The sequence below is a fragment of the Bufo gargarizans genome, chromosome 2 (genome assembly GCF_014858855.1).
Source record: "Bufo gargarizans isolate SCDJY-AF-19 chromosome 2, ASM1485885v1, whole genome shotgun sequence".
Lineage (NCBI taxonomy): Eukaryota > Metazoa > Chordata > Amphibia > Anura > Bufonidae > Bufo > Bufo gargarizans.
This window is the reverse complement of record NC_058081.1, coordinates 103,609,023-103,627,181: the sequence shown is the minus strand read 5'-3', so window position 1 is coordinate 103,627,181 and position 18,159 is coordinate 103,609,023. Positions and strand designations below refer to the sequence as shown.

The 18,159-nt window shown below is 41.1% G+C and overlaps 1 protein-coding gene across 3 annotated transcripts in view; it reads left to right on the top strand.

The window, feature by feature from the left end:
• Positions 1 to 18,159, top strand: part of LOC122927472 (A disintegrin and metalloproteinase with thrombospondin motifs 7-like) — a 97,861-nt gene that overhangs the window by 58,873 nt on the left and 20,829 nt on the right. For 2 of the 3 annotated variants that reach the window (XM_044279344.1, XM_044279346.1), the window contains 12 exons: positions 3,940 to 4,109; positions 4,648 to 4,781; positions 5,121 to 5,241; positions 6,803 to 7,047; positions 7,495 to 7,636; positions 8,726 to 8,852; positions 8,984 to 9,197; positions 9,354 to 10,778; positions 12,135 to 12,287; positions 12,899 to 13,072; positions 13,169 to 13,315; positions 13,543 to 13,702. In XM_044279344.1, coding sequence (XP_044135279.1) covers positions 3,940 to 4,109; positions 4,648 to 4,781; positions 5,121 to 5,241; positions 6,803 to 7,047; positions 7,495 to 7,636; positions 8,726 to 8,852; positions 8,984 to 9,197; positions 9,354 to 10,778; positions 12,135 to 12,287; positions 12,899 to 13,072; positions 13,169 to 13,315; positions 13,543 to 13,702 — 3,212 coding nt within the window. The remainder of the gene's footprint in view (positions 1 to 3,939; positions 4,110 to 4,647; positions 4,782 to 5,120; positions 5,242 to 6,802; positions 7,048 to 7,494; positions 7,637 to 8,725; positions 8,853 to 8,983; positions 9,198 to 9,353; positions 10,779 to 12,134; positions 12,288 to 12,898; positions 13,073 to 13,168; positions 13,316 to 13,542; positions 13,703 to 18,159) is intronic. The other variant, XM_044279345.1, reaches the window with a different exon arrangement.

The following is an 18,159-nucleotide window of genomic DNA, read 5'->3' as shown; positions in this document are numbered from 1 at the left end:
AATGTCTTCTCCTACCCAAAGGTTCTTTCAGAAAGTTGTAATGGTCCCACGATACTCTATGCTCTGTTCAGTAGACCGCAGGAGATCCAGGGATCGTAGCCATACAGCTTCCTTCACACACAAAGTTTTATGTGGCGTTTTTTCTGACTTGTAAATGACAACATGAATTTCATTTGTTTTTTACAAGTTTGTTTTGGTGGGTGTTTTTTTTTTAGACATTTTTGAAATGCATTTTTTTTTCCGGGCATTTGTTTTCTATAAAGAAAAAAACATGAAATAGGTCATACCTAAAGCATGGCAAAAATGACTCAGACCTACAAATTGCACCAAAAGTGAGGAAAATGACACAAAAGTCTAAACTGTTTCTGTTTGTATTGCATTTTATGCGTCCCTATTGAATTTCAGCGAACATCTGGCCACAGTGTTGTTTTTTTAAGTGAGGAAAACATCAGGAAAAATGCTAAGTGCTTGTCTTTCCTAAAATGAGGCCAACCTAATACAAACACTAAAATACACCAGTATTATAGCCTGAAATGACATGTGACCTTGTGACCACTGTGTTTTGTTTGTTTTTTTCAAATCTTTTTTTAGTAATGTTTCTTGTAAATGAGCCTTTAGATACAGATAAAGCACTGGCTAACCTGACATTGACATCACTAGTTGCACCAGAAGTTGTCTGTACTTTCAAATCTTGTTTTTATTATTATCAAAGCTTCATTTCTATTGTCTGTACTTTTAATGGTTTTTGTTGTAGTTTGCCGCAATTATATATTTAAAGCGTAAAGTTAAAGGAGTTTTCTGGGCTCCAGATATTGATGACCTATCCGCGGGCTAGGTCATCAATATAAGATCGGATGTGGTCCAGCACCCCACACCCCCACTGATCAGCTTTTACCTGCAGCCGCCAGCAGTACTACTTTGAACAGATCCGTTAAGTGTAGCTGTAGCCAGGGGCGTAACTACCTTAACAGCAGACCATGCGACTGCTATGGGGCCAAAGGCAAGGGGGGGTCCAGTCTTAGTTGGGATTATATCCTCTTCTACTGGAGGTGAAAACTTGGTCAGGACTCTACCCTCTAAAGGAACAACTTTTAGCAAATCAGGCAGTGGAAAAATGGCCCAAGGGTCATTGAAAGGGGTTTAGGCAGAAACCCTTCTGTCCTGTGTAAGGGGCCTGGTTTGATCTTTGCTATGGGCCCTTACTTCTCTATCTACACCACTGGCGACAGCTCTGCTCCTCTTCACTTGAATGGTAGCTGAGCTGCAGTACCCAGCGTGGCCACTACATTGTGAATGGAGCTGTGCCTCCTGCTCCATTACAAGTAGTAGTTCTAGCACCGGAGGCTGCAGAGTATCGCTGATCAGCCGGACTCCAACTGATCTGATATTGATGGCCTATCCTCGAATCTGAAGCCTATAATACCCCTTTAAAGAATGCTACAACTGTACTTTGTAGAGAACTGATCTTGTATTATAAAGATCAAAGGATGAAGAAATGTATTTGGTGGCGTGAGTTTGCACTGCATTGTGCCACTAGTTGACATGAGAGTTATGAGATATATCATTGTGTTTTATGTCACGAACAGTAGAAATGACAGCCTTAATTTCGCCTGAAGCTGCTTTTCGGCATCATGCGTTATAATTGCATCCGGCTGCTTGCTGTCAAAACGACACTGTGCTCTATTATTCAATGACACCATCTTTCATGAATGTGCCAAGATGCGCCTTGAAAGCGGCTATTGTTTGGGTGAATGTGGGCTTCATCAGACGAGTCATTAGCGAGGAGGAACGAGAGACGCTCTGTGTTCCGCTGATTAGCAAAGTGAAAAAGCGAGAACTGATGGAGTGCTAGGAGAATGATGAAAGGTCTCATATCTGGGTATCTATGTAATGTACATGGACACGGGGCGTGTGTGTGCATGTCACACCAAGGACCGAACGTGGCGGACAGGAACGTGCAATGAGGACTTAATGAGGGTCAGATCTGCCTCTTGTAGGGGACTTTTCATGTATTCCAGTTTGTATATTTTTCTATCTATATAAAGAACTGTGTTTGTCTATGTTATGGAGAGGAGAGATTAATATTACGTCTATTCTAAACAGAGCCATCTGTATTGTATATTTCCAGCATTAACATAGGAGGACCACGTGTTGTATGTGGGTGTCAGCTATGTAAAAGCTGTCCCGCTGCCAGTTGGCATGCCTCGATCCTCCTCACGTAACATGTTTTGCATGTTATCTCTGTGATGGAGCGTACAGCTTCCCGGAGGACACCTCCAGTGCAGATCAACAAAGGATTGGACCAGAAAAATCCAGCATGGACTATCCACTTGACCTATCTACTGGTTATCGCCTGGCGGTGCGGACTGGCCATAGACCCTACAGGGACAATTAATGATCTGATGCTTTCAGCTAGGGTTGAAAGAATCGAACTTCGGATCATAGAGCCAAAGTCGATTAGTTAAAAACTTTGTTTCTAATGCTGTTTCCATGTATAGCATTAAAATGTATGTGTTCCCTGTAGGAAAACTTTACTTTAGCCGAAGTTGTGCGCGACTTTGGTAAATTACTTCGGTATTCCTATCTGCGTATTTAAAAACATTTTAAAATAGGAATCCGAATTCGGCTCCGGTACCGAGGAACCCGCCAGTACCAAAGCCGACTTCGGATTCCTATTTTAAAATGTTTTTAAATACGCAGCTAGGAATACCGAAGTCATTCACCGAAGCCTCATGCAACTTCGGCCAAGACAAAGTTTTCCTACACGGAACACATACATTTTAATGCTATACGGAAACTATGATCTATGATCCGAAGCTGGATTTGCTGAACCCTACTCTCAGCATTAATTAATGCTAGGAGCAAGGTGCCCTCCTGATTTCAGCTGTATCACTGCCCTCAGTATGGTGATGGGGCAGGATTTTATGCTGCACTGTGGTATTTGGTTCTGTTAGAGCGGTATTTATTGCTGCACTACTGGATTGCTGACCCCGTCTACTTCTGTTGATCCTGCCTCCTTGTGGCCTCTGTTGGCCCTGCCTTCTGTCAATTTGGACCCACCTACAACATATTTTTTTTTTTCAAGGCCCACTTTAAGTTCCCAGTCCACCCCTGTTGGTAGGATCTGCTGGCCCCAATACACCTTTATCTGCAGCTTTCTGGGATCTGCTTATGAAGCCAGACACTAAGTAGCTTTAGGCTTGTTTTTCTACCATATTACAGCTACACCAGGACCCCCTTGTGGTTTTCCTGAACCAAACCCTGATCACTACATATGGTGATCTAAGCTTGGTTCTATTGGACCATATGGGGCTGCTACGACATAACCCCCCCCCCCCCTAGTGGTGACTGTAGGAATACAAAATTGTATTATTTAACTATGCAAGGGATTTGGAGCTCTGCAATTGCTGACAAAAAATGTAAGGTTTAAAGATGTGTCATATTTATCAAACAACATGCAACTTTTGATAAAATTTGGCGCAAACAATGCCAACACAGACTCAAGGAAAACTGACTTAAAAAATTAACCATGATAAATCCCCCCTTCTTTCTGCTTTTGGAAAGTATCTGAATGTGTATATCAGGATGATGCTATTTCTGTGGCCACTAGATAACTGGAGATGTTGAGCAGATCATGAACACTTATGTTCAAATGAGTCCACTTACATGAGACATATAAATCAGAAAAAGGATGCATTTGTTACTGAATGTACAGACTACCCACTTGAGTTCTGCTCTTCTTAAAGGACTACCAGTAAAGAAAGTTTAATATTCAGCAAAAATAAAGTGAAACTACTACTAATCATCATCTACCCTGCCTTTATCATTTGGAATTTGTGGTGGCATAGGGACAATGAGCTGCTCGTCAGTGTAAATGATAGTATTTGTGTACTTTTGCAATTGTGTTGGGATTTATGCTATGATTCTTTTGTTCATAAGGCCAAGATATGGAGGAAAATACTGTTTAGGAGAAAGGAAAAGATACCGTGTGTGCAACGTTCTGCCCTGTACTCGAGGAGTCCCTTCTTTCAGACACATGCAGTGCTCCATGTTTGATTCAGTTCCTTACAAAGGAAAACTGCATCGCTGGAGCCCAGTGTCAATGAACAGTAAGTAAAAGCATGGACATTACTCCATTTTGTATTCTGTAGGACCTTGTTTCCTTTTATCAGGACCAGTTTCACTAATGCAGGAAACAGGCCGAATCCCAGCCAGGTCCCATTATAGTCAGTGGCCTGGCGGTGCTCCGGCCCTTTCCAGCTATGACGGATATGCTGTTTCTCTGCCAGAAGATCTTAATGCCGGTGTGAAACTAGCCTTACACACTTATATTAAGGAAAATGGAGAACTTGTAGAAACGGGCCTTAATAGTAGAAGGAGATCTATAGTAGAAATAAAAATAGGGAAAAGAAAGGAAAAACATATACTGGGAAGGGGGAAGGGCAGCACGACCACCAAAAGAAGAAGTGGAGGAGAAAAATAAGAAAGGAAAAAAAGGGGGAAGAAGATTTGTCCAAAGAAAATCTAAGAGGTCAGTGGCTCAGAGTTAGTGGCAGAGCTAGCCAACCAAGGGCCCCAGATCTTATCAGATTTGCCAGGACCCACAGGGACAATTGTTATTTCTCTGATATCTCTTTTTCTAAACAGTTAATCCATGTGAACTTCACTGCCAGTCAGACACTGGGTACTTTGCTGAGAAGCTGCGAGACGCAGTATTTGATGGAACACCATGTTTTGAGGGGAACACAAGCCGAGATATGTGCATTAATGGCATTTGTAAGGTATGGCTTATGTAGGACATTGTATATCATTCCTATCTTCCTACCTTCTCCCTTCTTATTGTTACTTATATAGTCGGATGATATAACTGCCTTCATTGTTATGAGGTCACCTCATATTTTATGGAAGAATTGGTGAATTCATGTAGCATTTCTTAATGATAAATCAATATTTCTGCTGCAAATATGTCATTGATATATATGGCTTGAACCAGCTTGATAATGAGATGGAGGTAACCTGGTATACCAAATGTCTGAAGACCTCTAAATCTGCCTCATTTACAAGTTTTGTCAGGCAAGCTGCCACTAAGATATGTTCTTGTTGCGTATCTTCGAATACAGAACATTGGCTGTGACTATGAGATTGACTCTAATGCAGTGGAGGATCGTTGTGGTGTTTGCCATGGGGACTCTTCTTCGTGTCACACTGTGCACAAAACATTTGACGGTAGTGATGGACTTGGTGAGTTTCTCCTGAGGAGAGCAGAAACTGTGATGAAGTTTTTGTGGTGATGTGTTTTCTATGTGTTTGTACTTTTTGGAAAGCTTTCTTATCATACTTTTGCGATCATGGGAAAAGCTATTGCATGTACTTACCTACATTTTAATCACCTTTAAAGGGGTATTTCAATGGGGCTGAGCAGTGCCTAGGCCATGTAACTATGAATGTGTTGTCACTGGTCTTGGCAAAGCTGCAAGAAGGCAGCTGTTCTCTGGGGGTCCAGGTGTCAGACTCCCATGAATCAGATACTCAGGACCTATCAAGAGAATAATTCATCAGTTAAAAAAAAAATCTCAGAAAACCCCTTTAATAAAAGTGAATTGGACTTTAGACAATTTGGGAAGTTGCCTGTATTTAATAGAGAGAGAGAGACTCGGAGATAGCTACTATACAGCCTCCTTTTTCATATACTGCCTTGGAAAGATTGTGTGTGTATTTGTAGAGAATGTCTCCATATCGCCTTGTACCCAACACCTGCATTGATGTCACCATTGCATTACCTGCACCCATGAGGGAGTCCTGCCTTGCACCAATCTATCTAAAATCAAGGACACCCCACTTAACACCATGCAGGAGCCCCATAAAGTCCAGGATGTGGCCTGGGGGAAGAAAGAGTTTTTATCTCTATTCATTTCACGGCCCCATTGAGTGTGGGAGTTAGGACAGCCATTGTAAACCACTACCACTCCAATCAGTGCCACAACTACCATTCCCATCCTCCCGGCTCTCCCATATGGGTTGATTCAAGTGGGTACCACCAGTATCACACAAGCCTCAACTTTAAAGAAAGATGGTTTCAACATAACAGGATTATTTCTTGTTGCAGACCCTTCAAAGCTTCTGAGCCTTGTGTAGAGGTTAGAATGAAATCTCCAAAATACATGGAAATCCTGGTGGAATATCTGTGGTCTGTAAGAGAACTACAACTTGTGGGAGTGATGCTGTGTAGTAGTCTACTGAACCACACGGACGGTAGATTACCTCATGACTTATTAGGGTTTTCACTTTCTCCTGGACCAACCAAGGTCTTAATTAGGTCTTCACTTGACAAAGATTTATTTTCACTTTTATGCTATTACTGATTATTATCGAAAGCACCTAATGAAATATCCAAGGTGTGACAACTTCTTAGACACTGTCTGTGGTGCATTTATCTTAAGGCAGCGTTGGATGATTTAGGCATCGTTCACATCACCATTTAGCATTTTGTCCTTCTATTTCATCATAAAAACATAAAAAGGAAATGCAAGTAAAAACAATGGATCCATGACATGACAGGCAACAGTGGTGCCTGATGAACTCCATTGATCATAATTTCATTGGGGCCCTTTGGCTTTCTGACATAGTGTCCGAAATTTGACATTTGTGGCCCTATTTTGTCCAGCCTTTGTGACAGCCTCCAATGCAGATATGAACTTCACAATCAATGAAGTGCTTAAATATCGCCAATAAGAATTGCTTAATCAACTCCTGGAATCATGACACATGTTCTGTTCTTTTAAAGCATCAGTTTTTTTTACAGGCTATGTTGACATTGGTCTGATCCCACCGGGTGCTCGTGAAATCCAGATTGAGGAGGTAGCAGAGGCTGGAAACTTCTTGGCATTGCGTAGTGAAGATCCAGAGAGATACTTCCTAAATGGCAGATGGACAATTCAGTGGAATGGAAATTATAAAGCTGCAGGGACAACCTTCACCTATACTCGCACTGGGAATCTGGAAAACCTGACTGCACCTGGACCAACATATGAACCTGTGTGGATACAGGTAATATGGTCAGCAACATTTATGTCCATATTTTATTATATATTTGTATTCAAAAAGCCAGTTTAATGGATGACCTTTTAATAATTTAGGATTTCTTCCTAACAACCTTTTTATGAAATAAGATCTGCTAAGCTTGACTAAATATCCACATGTGTGGTGATCTTATAAAAGTCGCTTCATTCATATGTATGTATGTAAGGTACCTTGAGGTTCTCAGCACTAGAGGTATGGGAGTAATGATCATGGGGATAAACTTCTTTCAAGACAGCATGGAGGTCACCCCATCTAAGAAACTACAGTCAGCCTTCCCCCAGCTGATGACAGGGAAATGTTGACCATGTATGTTAAAACTATCGATATAAAACACACAAAGTACAATATACAGGAACACCCATCATATATTCCCACCATTCACAGATTAACTTGATTGTTATATTGTGGTTTTAGCTCCTCTTCCAGGAGAAGAATCCTGGGGTGCGGTACCAGTATACCATCAGGAGGGATCTAGACAGCAGCAATGAGATTCAGCCACCAGATTTTTCATGGAGATACGGCTCATGGTCCGAATGCTCTGCCACATGTGGCACTGGTAAGAGGATATAACAGTAGAAATGCATGAAGTAACAGGGGTTGCATCACAAGAAATTTCTATATTTTTAAAAACAGCATTTAGTATAGCCACCGAGTTATTCTATACAATGTATCAGTGTAGCACCAACTGCTGGGTGTTGTTTTCGTCATCTCTCTGTCCACCTCGCTGAGGTGGACGCATATGCTCAGTTCCATCCTTCAACTGCCACCAGCCATATCTACTGTTAGAGGCTGCGACAGTTATGGTACAGCCCCACAGTCAGGTTTCTGCATGCAGTTTTGGAAGCCAAAATCAGGAGTGCATCATAAAGCGAGAGAAAGTATAAATATCAGATACGACTTTTTCTCTTTTTTAATCCATTCCTCGTTTTGGGTTCCAAAACTGCATCAAGAAATATGACTGGGTGGCCATACCCTTACGGGGAGCGACTGCTTCGGAAAGGACACATCCCCTGAGCTGTGATAGGTAGAAAATCACAGCAGAAAAGGGCATGCCCTCTGAGCTGCCAGCTTGAAATAAACCTAGCAGAGCAATTGGAGCAATGACAGGGGACATCTTTGGTTACAGGGATGTTTCTAGCTTTGCTAGAAAGAGATTGTCATGCACTATATAATGTCTGATTTTAATTTTTCACATTAATCATGAGATAAACCCTAGAACCTGTAGCAACCAATTGAATAGTTTTGTATTTCTAGTGTACTGTTGACACATGAACAGACTTATGGGCAACTTTTTACTATTTATCAGTATCTTTCTTGATATGTCCTAAGGTGTGTTTCTTTCTGTTACCTTTGTGCCCCTCAGGGAGCTGTGCATGGCACCACGCAGAGTTCTCTTGGCTCCATACTGCAGAGCCCTATACACTCTATGTGCTGCCATATAGTGCCTTATTACAGCAATGCCTCTGTATGAAATCAGAGACATGTGAAGGCACAGAAGGGCCCCACAAAACTTGGAGCTTATATGAATTCATAAAAAGGGCCATGTGCATGAGCCCGTCAAGAACTTGAGCGTTACCCTTACTTGCAGCATGCTGTTTGCCCTGTAGAGATATATGTGTAAGTGTCATTTATATTTTTATGTCAGGGGTGCAGAGGCAGCTTGTGCACTGTGTGGAAAAAGTTGCCGGTCTTGTGGAGGAACGATATTGTGATTCATTGACAAGACCAGATGACAGACAGAGGAACTGCAATGAGGAGCCTTGTCCTCCAAGGTGACTTATCCTTTACTAATAGTTTGTGATCCATTCTGTAGTTACTAGTAATCAATTACACTGGTCTTCTCATTTCATAAAAAATAAATAAAATAAAAAAGCTAAAATGCAAACCACATGTTATTTCCCAGATGGTGGGTGGGAGAGTGGCAGCAGTGCTCTATAACTTGTGGCACTGGTGGTGTCCAGAAGAGAACTGTCTTATGTATTCAACGTGTGGGACTGGATGAACAGCGTGCATTGCTACCGGCAGACTGTCAGCACCTTCCCAAACCTGAATCCAGGATTACCTGCAACCACCGTGAACCTTGCCCTGCTGTCTGGCATCATGGAAACTGGAGCCAGGTGAGGTGTCAGGACATAAAAACTATGTTTCAAGACCAGTACAATGGAGGGATCCAGTATAATACATGGATTTCCTTCTTTATCAGTCAATTAGAAAGTAAGCTTGACTTATAAAAGGTATTTATGATGTATTTATTCTGTTTTTATGTCACCTAGTGCTCTGTCTCATGTGGTGATGGGTTCCAGTATCGAGATGTATATTGTGATAACAACCTTGAAGGTGGTGCCTGTAATCCCTCAGAGTGGCCCATAAGCAAACGAGTATGTGTGATGCCATTATGTATACATGGTTTTGACTGGACTGGAAGTGGAGGGTCCAGCAAAGAGGTTTTCAATGAAATTTTTCCAGGCCTCCCAAGATCTTCTAATGGCAACCAACATTCCTTAGAGGACAACTCCATTTTTGAAGGAGACTTTTCTAATGTTGGAGATGGCAGTCAGGAAAAGGTTGGGAGGGCAGTTGTTGATGACTTCTATTATGATTATAACTTTATAAATTTTCATGAGGATTTGAGTTATGACCCAGTAGATGACAATTTTAATGAGGAAGAGGAAGAATTAGAGCCAGAATACCTTCCAACACGTGTCACTCATCTGGGAACAGGAAATGAAGAACAGGGTGCTGAAAATATCCGGTCCACAGAGAACCCAAATAGTCATTTCACTACAAGATCGAGTGAGAACTGGAAGACGTCAGTAAACCCTGATATATCAACAGACGTCCAAACCGATGTAAATGTATCTGATGGAACAACTACAGCTACAAAAAAATCTTTCTTAATGGAACAATACACAACTGTGTCCAGTGATCAGGAGAGACATACCGGCCATGGTTCAAAACATCAAGATCTTTTGGTACCAGATGACTTTCCAGATGAAACCTCAGCTTCAACACAGTCCGTGATCAAAAGCTTTCCAGAAAGTATTACACATTCAACTCTACCTCATCTTAATACACAAGAGCCTACAGGTGCACCAGAAACAGTTACTTCATTCTCATCGCCTGGTACCGCTTCTCATTTTGTAATTTTAGATACTACACGAAGGCAAGCACACTACTCATCTACTTCTTTACCAGATCCAGTTTACAAAATGTCACAAAATCCGGTCACACCAGAACTATTTAATACATTTACAGACCAAATATTAGAGGATGTTAAATTAACCCAAACAGCTCTTCCATATGATCAAGAGAAACACAGTTTCCAAAATTATAATGTTGCACTAACTACTACTCCACTGGATTCAGATTCTTCAAATGTTTCATGGACTTCTCAAATGTCAACTTCAGCTGATCCTGTACTCACTATAAATTCTACTTTGGATGAAAGGTATGACTACACAATATCTAATGGTCTAGAAGTTACCGAATCTTCACCCAACATGACAACCCCAGCCCTAATAGACATTCTGACATCTGTCACGGCACACGTTCCGAACCATTATACTGAAGGAAACACTTATCCTCATCTCAAGGAGGAAGCAACAGGAACATCTCTCACACCTCAGTACAATCAGTCTTCATCACATGGAGGTGACAAACTACTGAGAAGTCACTGGGAAGTCGGAAACTGGAGTGAGGTAATGCTTTTTTAACCAAATAGATTTTATTAACATTTTATGTTACATATATTTATAACAAAAGTAGTGAAAAATCCCCCCCTCCCCCTTCATACATTCCCTGGTAAAGCTCTCACAGATAAATATAAATACATACACTAAGGTATTTACAACATAAAAATTAATATATCAAAGATGTATTATCCCACATCCTAAAATATAAATCCTACAGATACTTTACTATAAGGAGCATATTCTAAAACACATCAGTCTTTACAATCTACACACACATATACCCTGCTGGTGAGACATTGGAGAGCCAATGTAAGAAGATTAAGGTGGCTTATGTCCCTTGAGAGCAAATGGACAGAGCATGTTATAATTCAACATAACTCTTCAGGATGTCGGAGGAGAGTTGTGACACCTGGTGGGTTCGGTCGATGGTCATATAATGTATATGGCCACCTGAAAAGAAAACAAACAGGAGTTCTTTCAGTGGTCTCCTTTGGAATCAGAAGGCTGGAGCCAGTACAGACCTGCACTATTCCACATATGTACAGTAGGCTTTTCCTTGGAATAAACATAATTATCCTGGAATAAACATACAATTTGGCCAAGTCATTAAAAATGTTAATCCCAGACAGTAGTCACTTGAGGTTGGAGCAAACCATTTCATGTCCCGGAAATGTCAGCAGTCTTGTTTGCAAAATTGGGTTGACAATGTTTTCAGATTTTGAAGTGGAGAAAAACTGATAATGTTGTGTAAAGATGAAGCTACATTATAAGTTGTAAGAAAGTTTTAGTCTAATGGATTTAAAGGGGTTGTCCAATGAAAAATATTCTACAGTTTTCAAACCAGCACCTGGATCTGAATACTTTTGTAATTTCATGTAATTAAAAATTTAGCTTAGCCACTGAGTTATTCAATAAAATGTATCTGTATAGCGCCACCTGCTGTTTTTTTATTTTATTTCTTTGACCTGCTCACTGAGATGGCCACACATGCTCAGTTTCATCCTTCAACTGCCTCCTGAGCTGTGATAGGGAGAGCATGGACACACCTCCTGAGCTGTGATAGGGAGAGCACAGACACGCCCCCTGAGCAGCAGCAGAAAAGACACTCCCCCTGAGCTGTCAGCTTGATATAAATCTAGCAGAGCAATGAATGTGGAGATCTCTGGCCCCATGTTAGGTACAGGGCTGGTTCTAGCTTTGTTAGAATTAGATTGCCGTGTACTATATGATGTCAGATTTTTATTTTGATGTCTGATTTTTATTTTTTACACTAGTCATGGGATAACCCCTTTAATGCAAAAATGTAATTCTAAGTGCATGGAAATGTTTCATTACAATCTCTACTGTGTCTGTGGTTTGTAGTGCTCCACGTCCTGTGGGCTTGGTGCAATGTGGCGTACAGTTCTATGCAAAGAAGATGACAAGGGCACATGTGATATAAATACTAAGCCAGCTCCTGCTCGACGCTGCTATCTACGGCCTTGTGCATCCTGGACAGTTGGGAACTGGAGCAAGGTAACCAACACAACTATCAACTAAGGCATTTTCACCAAGAAGTGAATGATTTGCACTAATATTGTGCAATTTCATGGATGCACCAGACAAATGGTGTGCCTGGCCCTCTGAGCAATCATATGTCTCCACATTTCAGCTCCCCCTCCTCTCTCACAGCATGTAGTCTCAGAGTACAAAAAGAGAATCTGCAGCCACCTCCCTCTCCCATATTCTCAATTTACTGTATTACTGGAGATGCATTTTTACCCCTGTACTGACCCCTGATATATTTATACATAGTTATTAGATCTCCCCTCAGTCATCTTTTTTATAAAGTGAATAACCATAATTTTGATAATCTTTCAGGGTACTGTAGTTGCCCTATTCCAGTTTTAGTTGCCCTCCCCTGAACGATCTCTAGCTCTGCTATGTCTGCCTTGTTCACAGGAGCCCAGAACTGTACACAGTACTCCATGATTTGTAAAGTGGCCGGACTATGTTTCTTTTATTAACATTATTTTGTGGTGTGTTTGGTACAAATTCATGATTGACCTTTTATGTAGTTTTATTTTTTTGCTTTACATATTTTTTCGAAAAATCCTTCATTCAGAAAATCACATTTATTTCTACAGTGCTCAAGTAGTTGTGGGACTGGAGTCCGGGTAAGAGATGTCCAATGTTTAGACATGCGGGACAAGAGAAAGCTGAGACCTTTCCATTGTCAGAGTACTGTCTACAAGCCACGGATCCAGGTGGTTTGTAATGAGAAGAAGTGTATGGAGTGGTATGTTTCGTCTTGGAGGGAGGTAAGTACTTGGGGTAAGGATAAGGATAGACATACAGTACATCTCACCACAGATCACTGTGTGACACTAAACATTTATATTTATCTGTCCATTCAGTGTTCAGAGGAGTGCGGTGGGGGCATGCAGCAAAGGCTGGTCACGTGTCCCCAGACTGGTCGATGTGATGAAAGTCTGAAGCCCAACAGCACCCGTTCTTGTAATGATCATCCTTGTACTACATGGGCTGTAGGGCCCTGGGGGCAGGTAAGTGGCACAAACTTTTTTAGCCCTTTCTTTTTGGATGGGAAGGTCAACAAAGCATTGGACTGCTGATGTCTTACTTATCCATATTAATCTTTTAGCAAAAGGCTGCTGTACTAACCAGCTTCTTCCAAGATAAATTGCATTTGGGGGCGTTTATGTTCCCCATCACAGTTCTTTTACTCTTTCTTTTGCTGTTTGGGCTGTCTTCACGCTTTGGCTGCATACAGTGCACAGCTTCCTGCGGAGGGGGTATCCAGCGTCGTCAGGTGAAATGCGTGAACAAAAGAACGGAGGCTGCTGAAGAAGATAATAATCTGTGCGACCACGAGCCATGGCCTGAAAACCTCCAGAAATGTAACCCACAGGACTGCCAGCAAAACAATGCCAGTAAGTTTCTCTTAAGCTCCATATCTAACAATCAGGTTTGGTATGCTTTCTTTTCCCCGACTAACAAGTATATTCCTGAGCAGGTTCAAAACAAATGCATAAAGCTGCTATTGATGTCAGTAATGAGTGCACATTATGAGAAAGGCATGTGATGAAGTGTATGGTAGAAGGAGAAGGAGCAATCCTTTGAGGGTTTTTGGGACTTACTGTAGATATTGATTACCTTTCCTTAGATCCTATCAGATCGGTGAGGGGTCCGACACCTGGCACCCCCATCGATTAGCTGTTTCTGGCAGCTGGTGGCAACAGAAATTATACAGTCGATGGAAGGCCCTCTCGTCTGTGTAGTTTCCGGCGCAGGCATACTGCAACATAACTGCCATTCACTTGAATTGGAGAGGAAGTTGTAATTGCACTGCACCGCAACTACAATCTAGACGGTGTGCGGTAAACATGGAAAAGGAGGCAGCACTCTCACGAGCGTCTCGGCCTCTTCAAACAGCTTATATTCAGGGGTGTCAGGAGTCAGACCCCCGCCTGATATTGATGGCCTATCCTGAGGCGTGAACGGACCCCCATAAGTAGGGGGTTCTGAGTAGGTTTGAAGACATTCCTGGTAAATATGGTCCTCCATGGTGCGGGACATTGAGGAACCACCTCAAATAATTAAGAATACCTTAAGGGAGTATTTGAAAATGGATCTTCCTAACTAGACAACCCCTTTCAAGTTGAATTCTTCATTTTAGGTCAGATATTATAAGACAAACTCAAACATTGCTCTGCCATTAGTATCGTTAGTGTAACATTGTTTAGTGACTGCAATTGTTTTCTGCGTAAGGTATTAGTAATAAAGGTAGGAAATCATCAAAATGGCTAGAAAAACTTGATTTTTTGGGGGGGAAATAATAAAAGGTAGCATTAGAGACTAAGAGTTGAAATTACAGCAACAAAAAGTATTAAAACACTGAGACTGAGGGATTTTAATAGTTGCAAAATATCACAATATTTCCTAACAAAAATCATCAGTATTGTAACAGAAGCAGAGCTGGCCAGCTGGCGTCTGAATTGGCAATACCGTTCTGCCAATGTTTCCCAGCCAAAGTGCGACAAGACATATTCCTGTTGCAACAATCTCTGGCATCACAGTCACTTCTAATTTAGCCATAGAGTAGACCAATGATTCCCAGACAACGTGACCTGTGGATCTATCTGTGTCATGACATCAGCCTGGATGTATCACAAGAATATCTGGGTAAAATACCATTGAAAGAAAAAAGATTCGTCCCAAGTTAAAAGCTGATAAAACTGGGAATCGCCATCATATAAAGAAGTTGTCTGGCAGAGCTGTAGGGTGTGCAGTGGTTGTATCAGGGCCCAGGTACCTGTGGGGGCCCCACTGCCATGTAGAAGACCAGACATATAAAGAAGAATTGTGATGGTGCTCGTTATAATTCAGTGATATAATAGTTGTTATGAATGCTTCAGTTTCATAATGTATAGACCCCACACAGAGTAAAGTCATTATAAACATATTAACCTTTTACTGGGGCCTAAGGGCTTAACGCCATACCATTTCATTAGGGAATTATAGTATGTACAAAACTATGCTTAAACAAGCAAATGTAGCAAAGGGTAATATAATATAACTTAACATAGAAAACCTTCCCTTATTAAAATATAACCTTTATTATATTTATCATATACACAAAGCTTCTAATATTCAGACATATAGATATTAACCATAAGATTACCTCTGCCAGATATTTTAACTGTGGTGGGACAAAGTGTGTTGTCCTTCTTACTCACGATTTGAAGTCTCAAGCCTCGTAGAGAAGAGGATCAGCGGTGTAGGTTTTACTGGACAAGATAACCTCACTGTCCCTAATAGATCCCTCACCTATCCCTGCCTACAGGCAGAGCACCCGCCCCGAAAGGGGCGACCCCACCTTTCAGTTGCTAAGCCCTTTCTGATATCTATTGATGCCCTATCTGAAAATTGAGGTATATGTCCCAGAGAAAAAATAGTAAAAACGTGTGGCAAATAATCCTAGTTAGAAAAAACTGAAAAATCCTGAGTGTTGCAAAAAATCTCCTCCAAAGAATTGTCATTTGAACAAAGGTGACACATCACCTTTGTTCAAGGGATGCGTCACCTTGGTTCAAATGACAATTCTTTGGAGGAGATTTTTTGCAACACTCAGGATTTTTCAGTTTTTTTCTAACTCAGATAATTTTTTACTCTGGGACATACCTAATTTTTCACATAGGGCATCAATAGATATCAGAGAGGTGGGGTCGCTTCTTTCGGGGCGGGTGCTCTGCAGGGATAGGTGAGGGATCTAATAGGGACAGTGAGGTTATCTTGTCCAGTAAAACCTACACCGCTGATCCTCTTCTCTACGAGGCTTGAGACTTCACATTGTGAGTAAGAAGGACAACACACTTTGTCCCACCACAGTTAAAATGTCTGGCAGAGATAATCTGATGGTTAATATCTATGTCTGAATATTAGACGCTTTGTGTATCTAGGGGTATTCTTTAGTTTTTTTTAGATAAATATATTAAAGGTTATATATTAATAAGGGAAGGTTTTCTTTGAGGAATTATTATCGTATGTCAATGAGGGAAGAGGGGGGGTCTTCTGAGCCAGAGTCTCCCTCTACCAGTGCAAAACAAAACGATTAATAGGGGTAAAAAAGACAATGTGTTTTGATCTTCATCAGCCCCTATATAAAATGGGTGTAGGTATACTTATATATAGGCGGTGAAGACTATGAAGTCTATGAAGGCCCTGGAGAATAAATTCCATTCGGATCCAATTGCTTACCATTAGGGTCTTGCAGTATCTTTGATTTAAAACCTATTAGACTTTATTGATGATATAGACCATGGCCCTAATAATAATTTTCTCTGGTGGGCCCAAGGAAACCCAGTCCTAGTATCCGGTATAATTGTAAAATGACAAACAGAACCTCAAATTAAAACATGCATCCTCATAATACCAGAAGACGGAAGCAGTAAGATGAGCTTGTCTATAAATATGCTTCCAGCTTTACATTTTATGGTGTTATGAGGCTGCATGTTTTGATTCAAAGTTCTGCTTGTCATTTTACAATTCTGATACTTGGCCTTTCTGTGCACCTCCTCAAGTGCTCAAGTGTTTGTTGCTTCTATCTGCTATTTGTCCAAGCAGGGTGTCTCATATCTTGCTTTTTGCTCCCACCCCTTACTATATATATGTAATTATATTTTTTATTGTACAATTTTTGTGAATACTGGCTAGCTCCATATTATTATTATTAGATGTGAATTTCTTTTAATGTTTTTTTTTTAAAATAAATTATGCTTATGGTTATGGAGTCAAAGGGCATTCTCCCTTTTGGCATCTATATATATATATATATATATATATATATATATAGTATATAAATTCCGTCAGCACTCGCTTTTGTAGTTAATCAGGTGCACGCGTCTCACCCTTGACATCAGGCATGTATATCCATGAAAAATCAACGTAGCACTCTTTTTGTAAAAAAGAACGCAGTGTCTTTATTCACACATGTGACACAAAATAGGCAACGTTACAAAAAGAGTGCTGCGTTGATTTTTCATGGATAAATATATATATATATATATAATTACCTGTATTTAATATCTGGCCTTGTATTTTGTCCTAATGAACTTACTTTTAATTCACTTCTACCAATCAGCAGGCAATCTCTTGCCTTTTTTTATTTTTGTTAGACACCATTGTCACCGGCGTTCTCAGGACGTCCACCTCAGGACGTCCTCCTTCTACACCAGTGTTGTGCCTGTGTCCGCTCCCTTCCTTGGTCCCCTTTTGGATTCCTGTCACTGGTTGATCGCACTATTTGGTCCCGTGTTCTTCTCTCCACCATCAGCTTTTTTGGGCTTTATCACACCACTTTTTTTTGTTTTAGGTACTAAATCAGTTTTTTAGAGAAGCCTAATCCGTTCCAAAAACTGATGCAGTCATATTTCTTAATTGTTTTATTTTTTTTAAACTGATTGTACACAATATTATTTTCACAGTTTAAAGGGTTTCTGTCACCAGATTTAACCCTATTAAGCTAGCTGACATTAGTGATCTGCTAATGTCAGCTAAACCTAACTCGCCTATTCCTACTTTTATCTATGCCCCCGTTACGCCAGAAATCTAACTTTTATAATATGCTAATTAGCCTCTAGGAGCAGAGGGGGGTTTGTTCCTGCTTCTAGAGGCTCCGTTCTCCCACCTTTGTCGCCTCCCTCCGAGTCCTGATTGACAGGGTCAGGCAGCGCTCACATCCGTCTGCCAGCCCTGTGCTCTGGTGAAATCTCGTGCCCTTCAGCATTCAGCGCAGGCGCGGTGAGGGAAAGACTCTAGCAGGCTACCAGCTTCCTCACCGCGCCTGCGCCGAATGCTGACCGGCACGAGATTTCACCAGAGCGCAGGG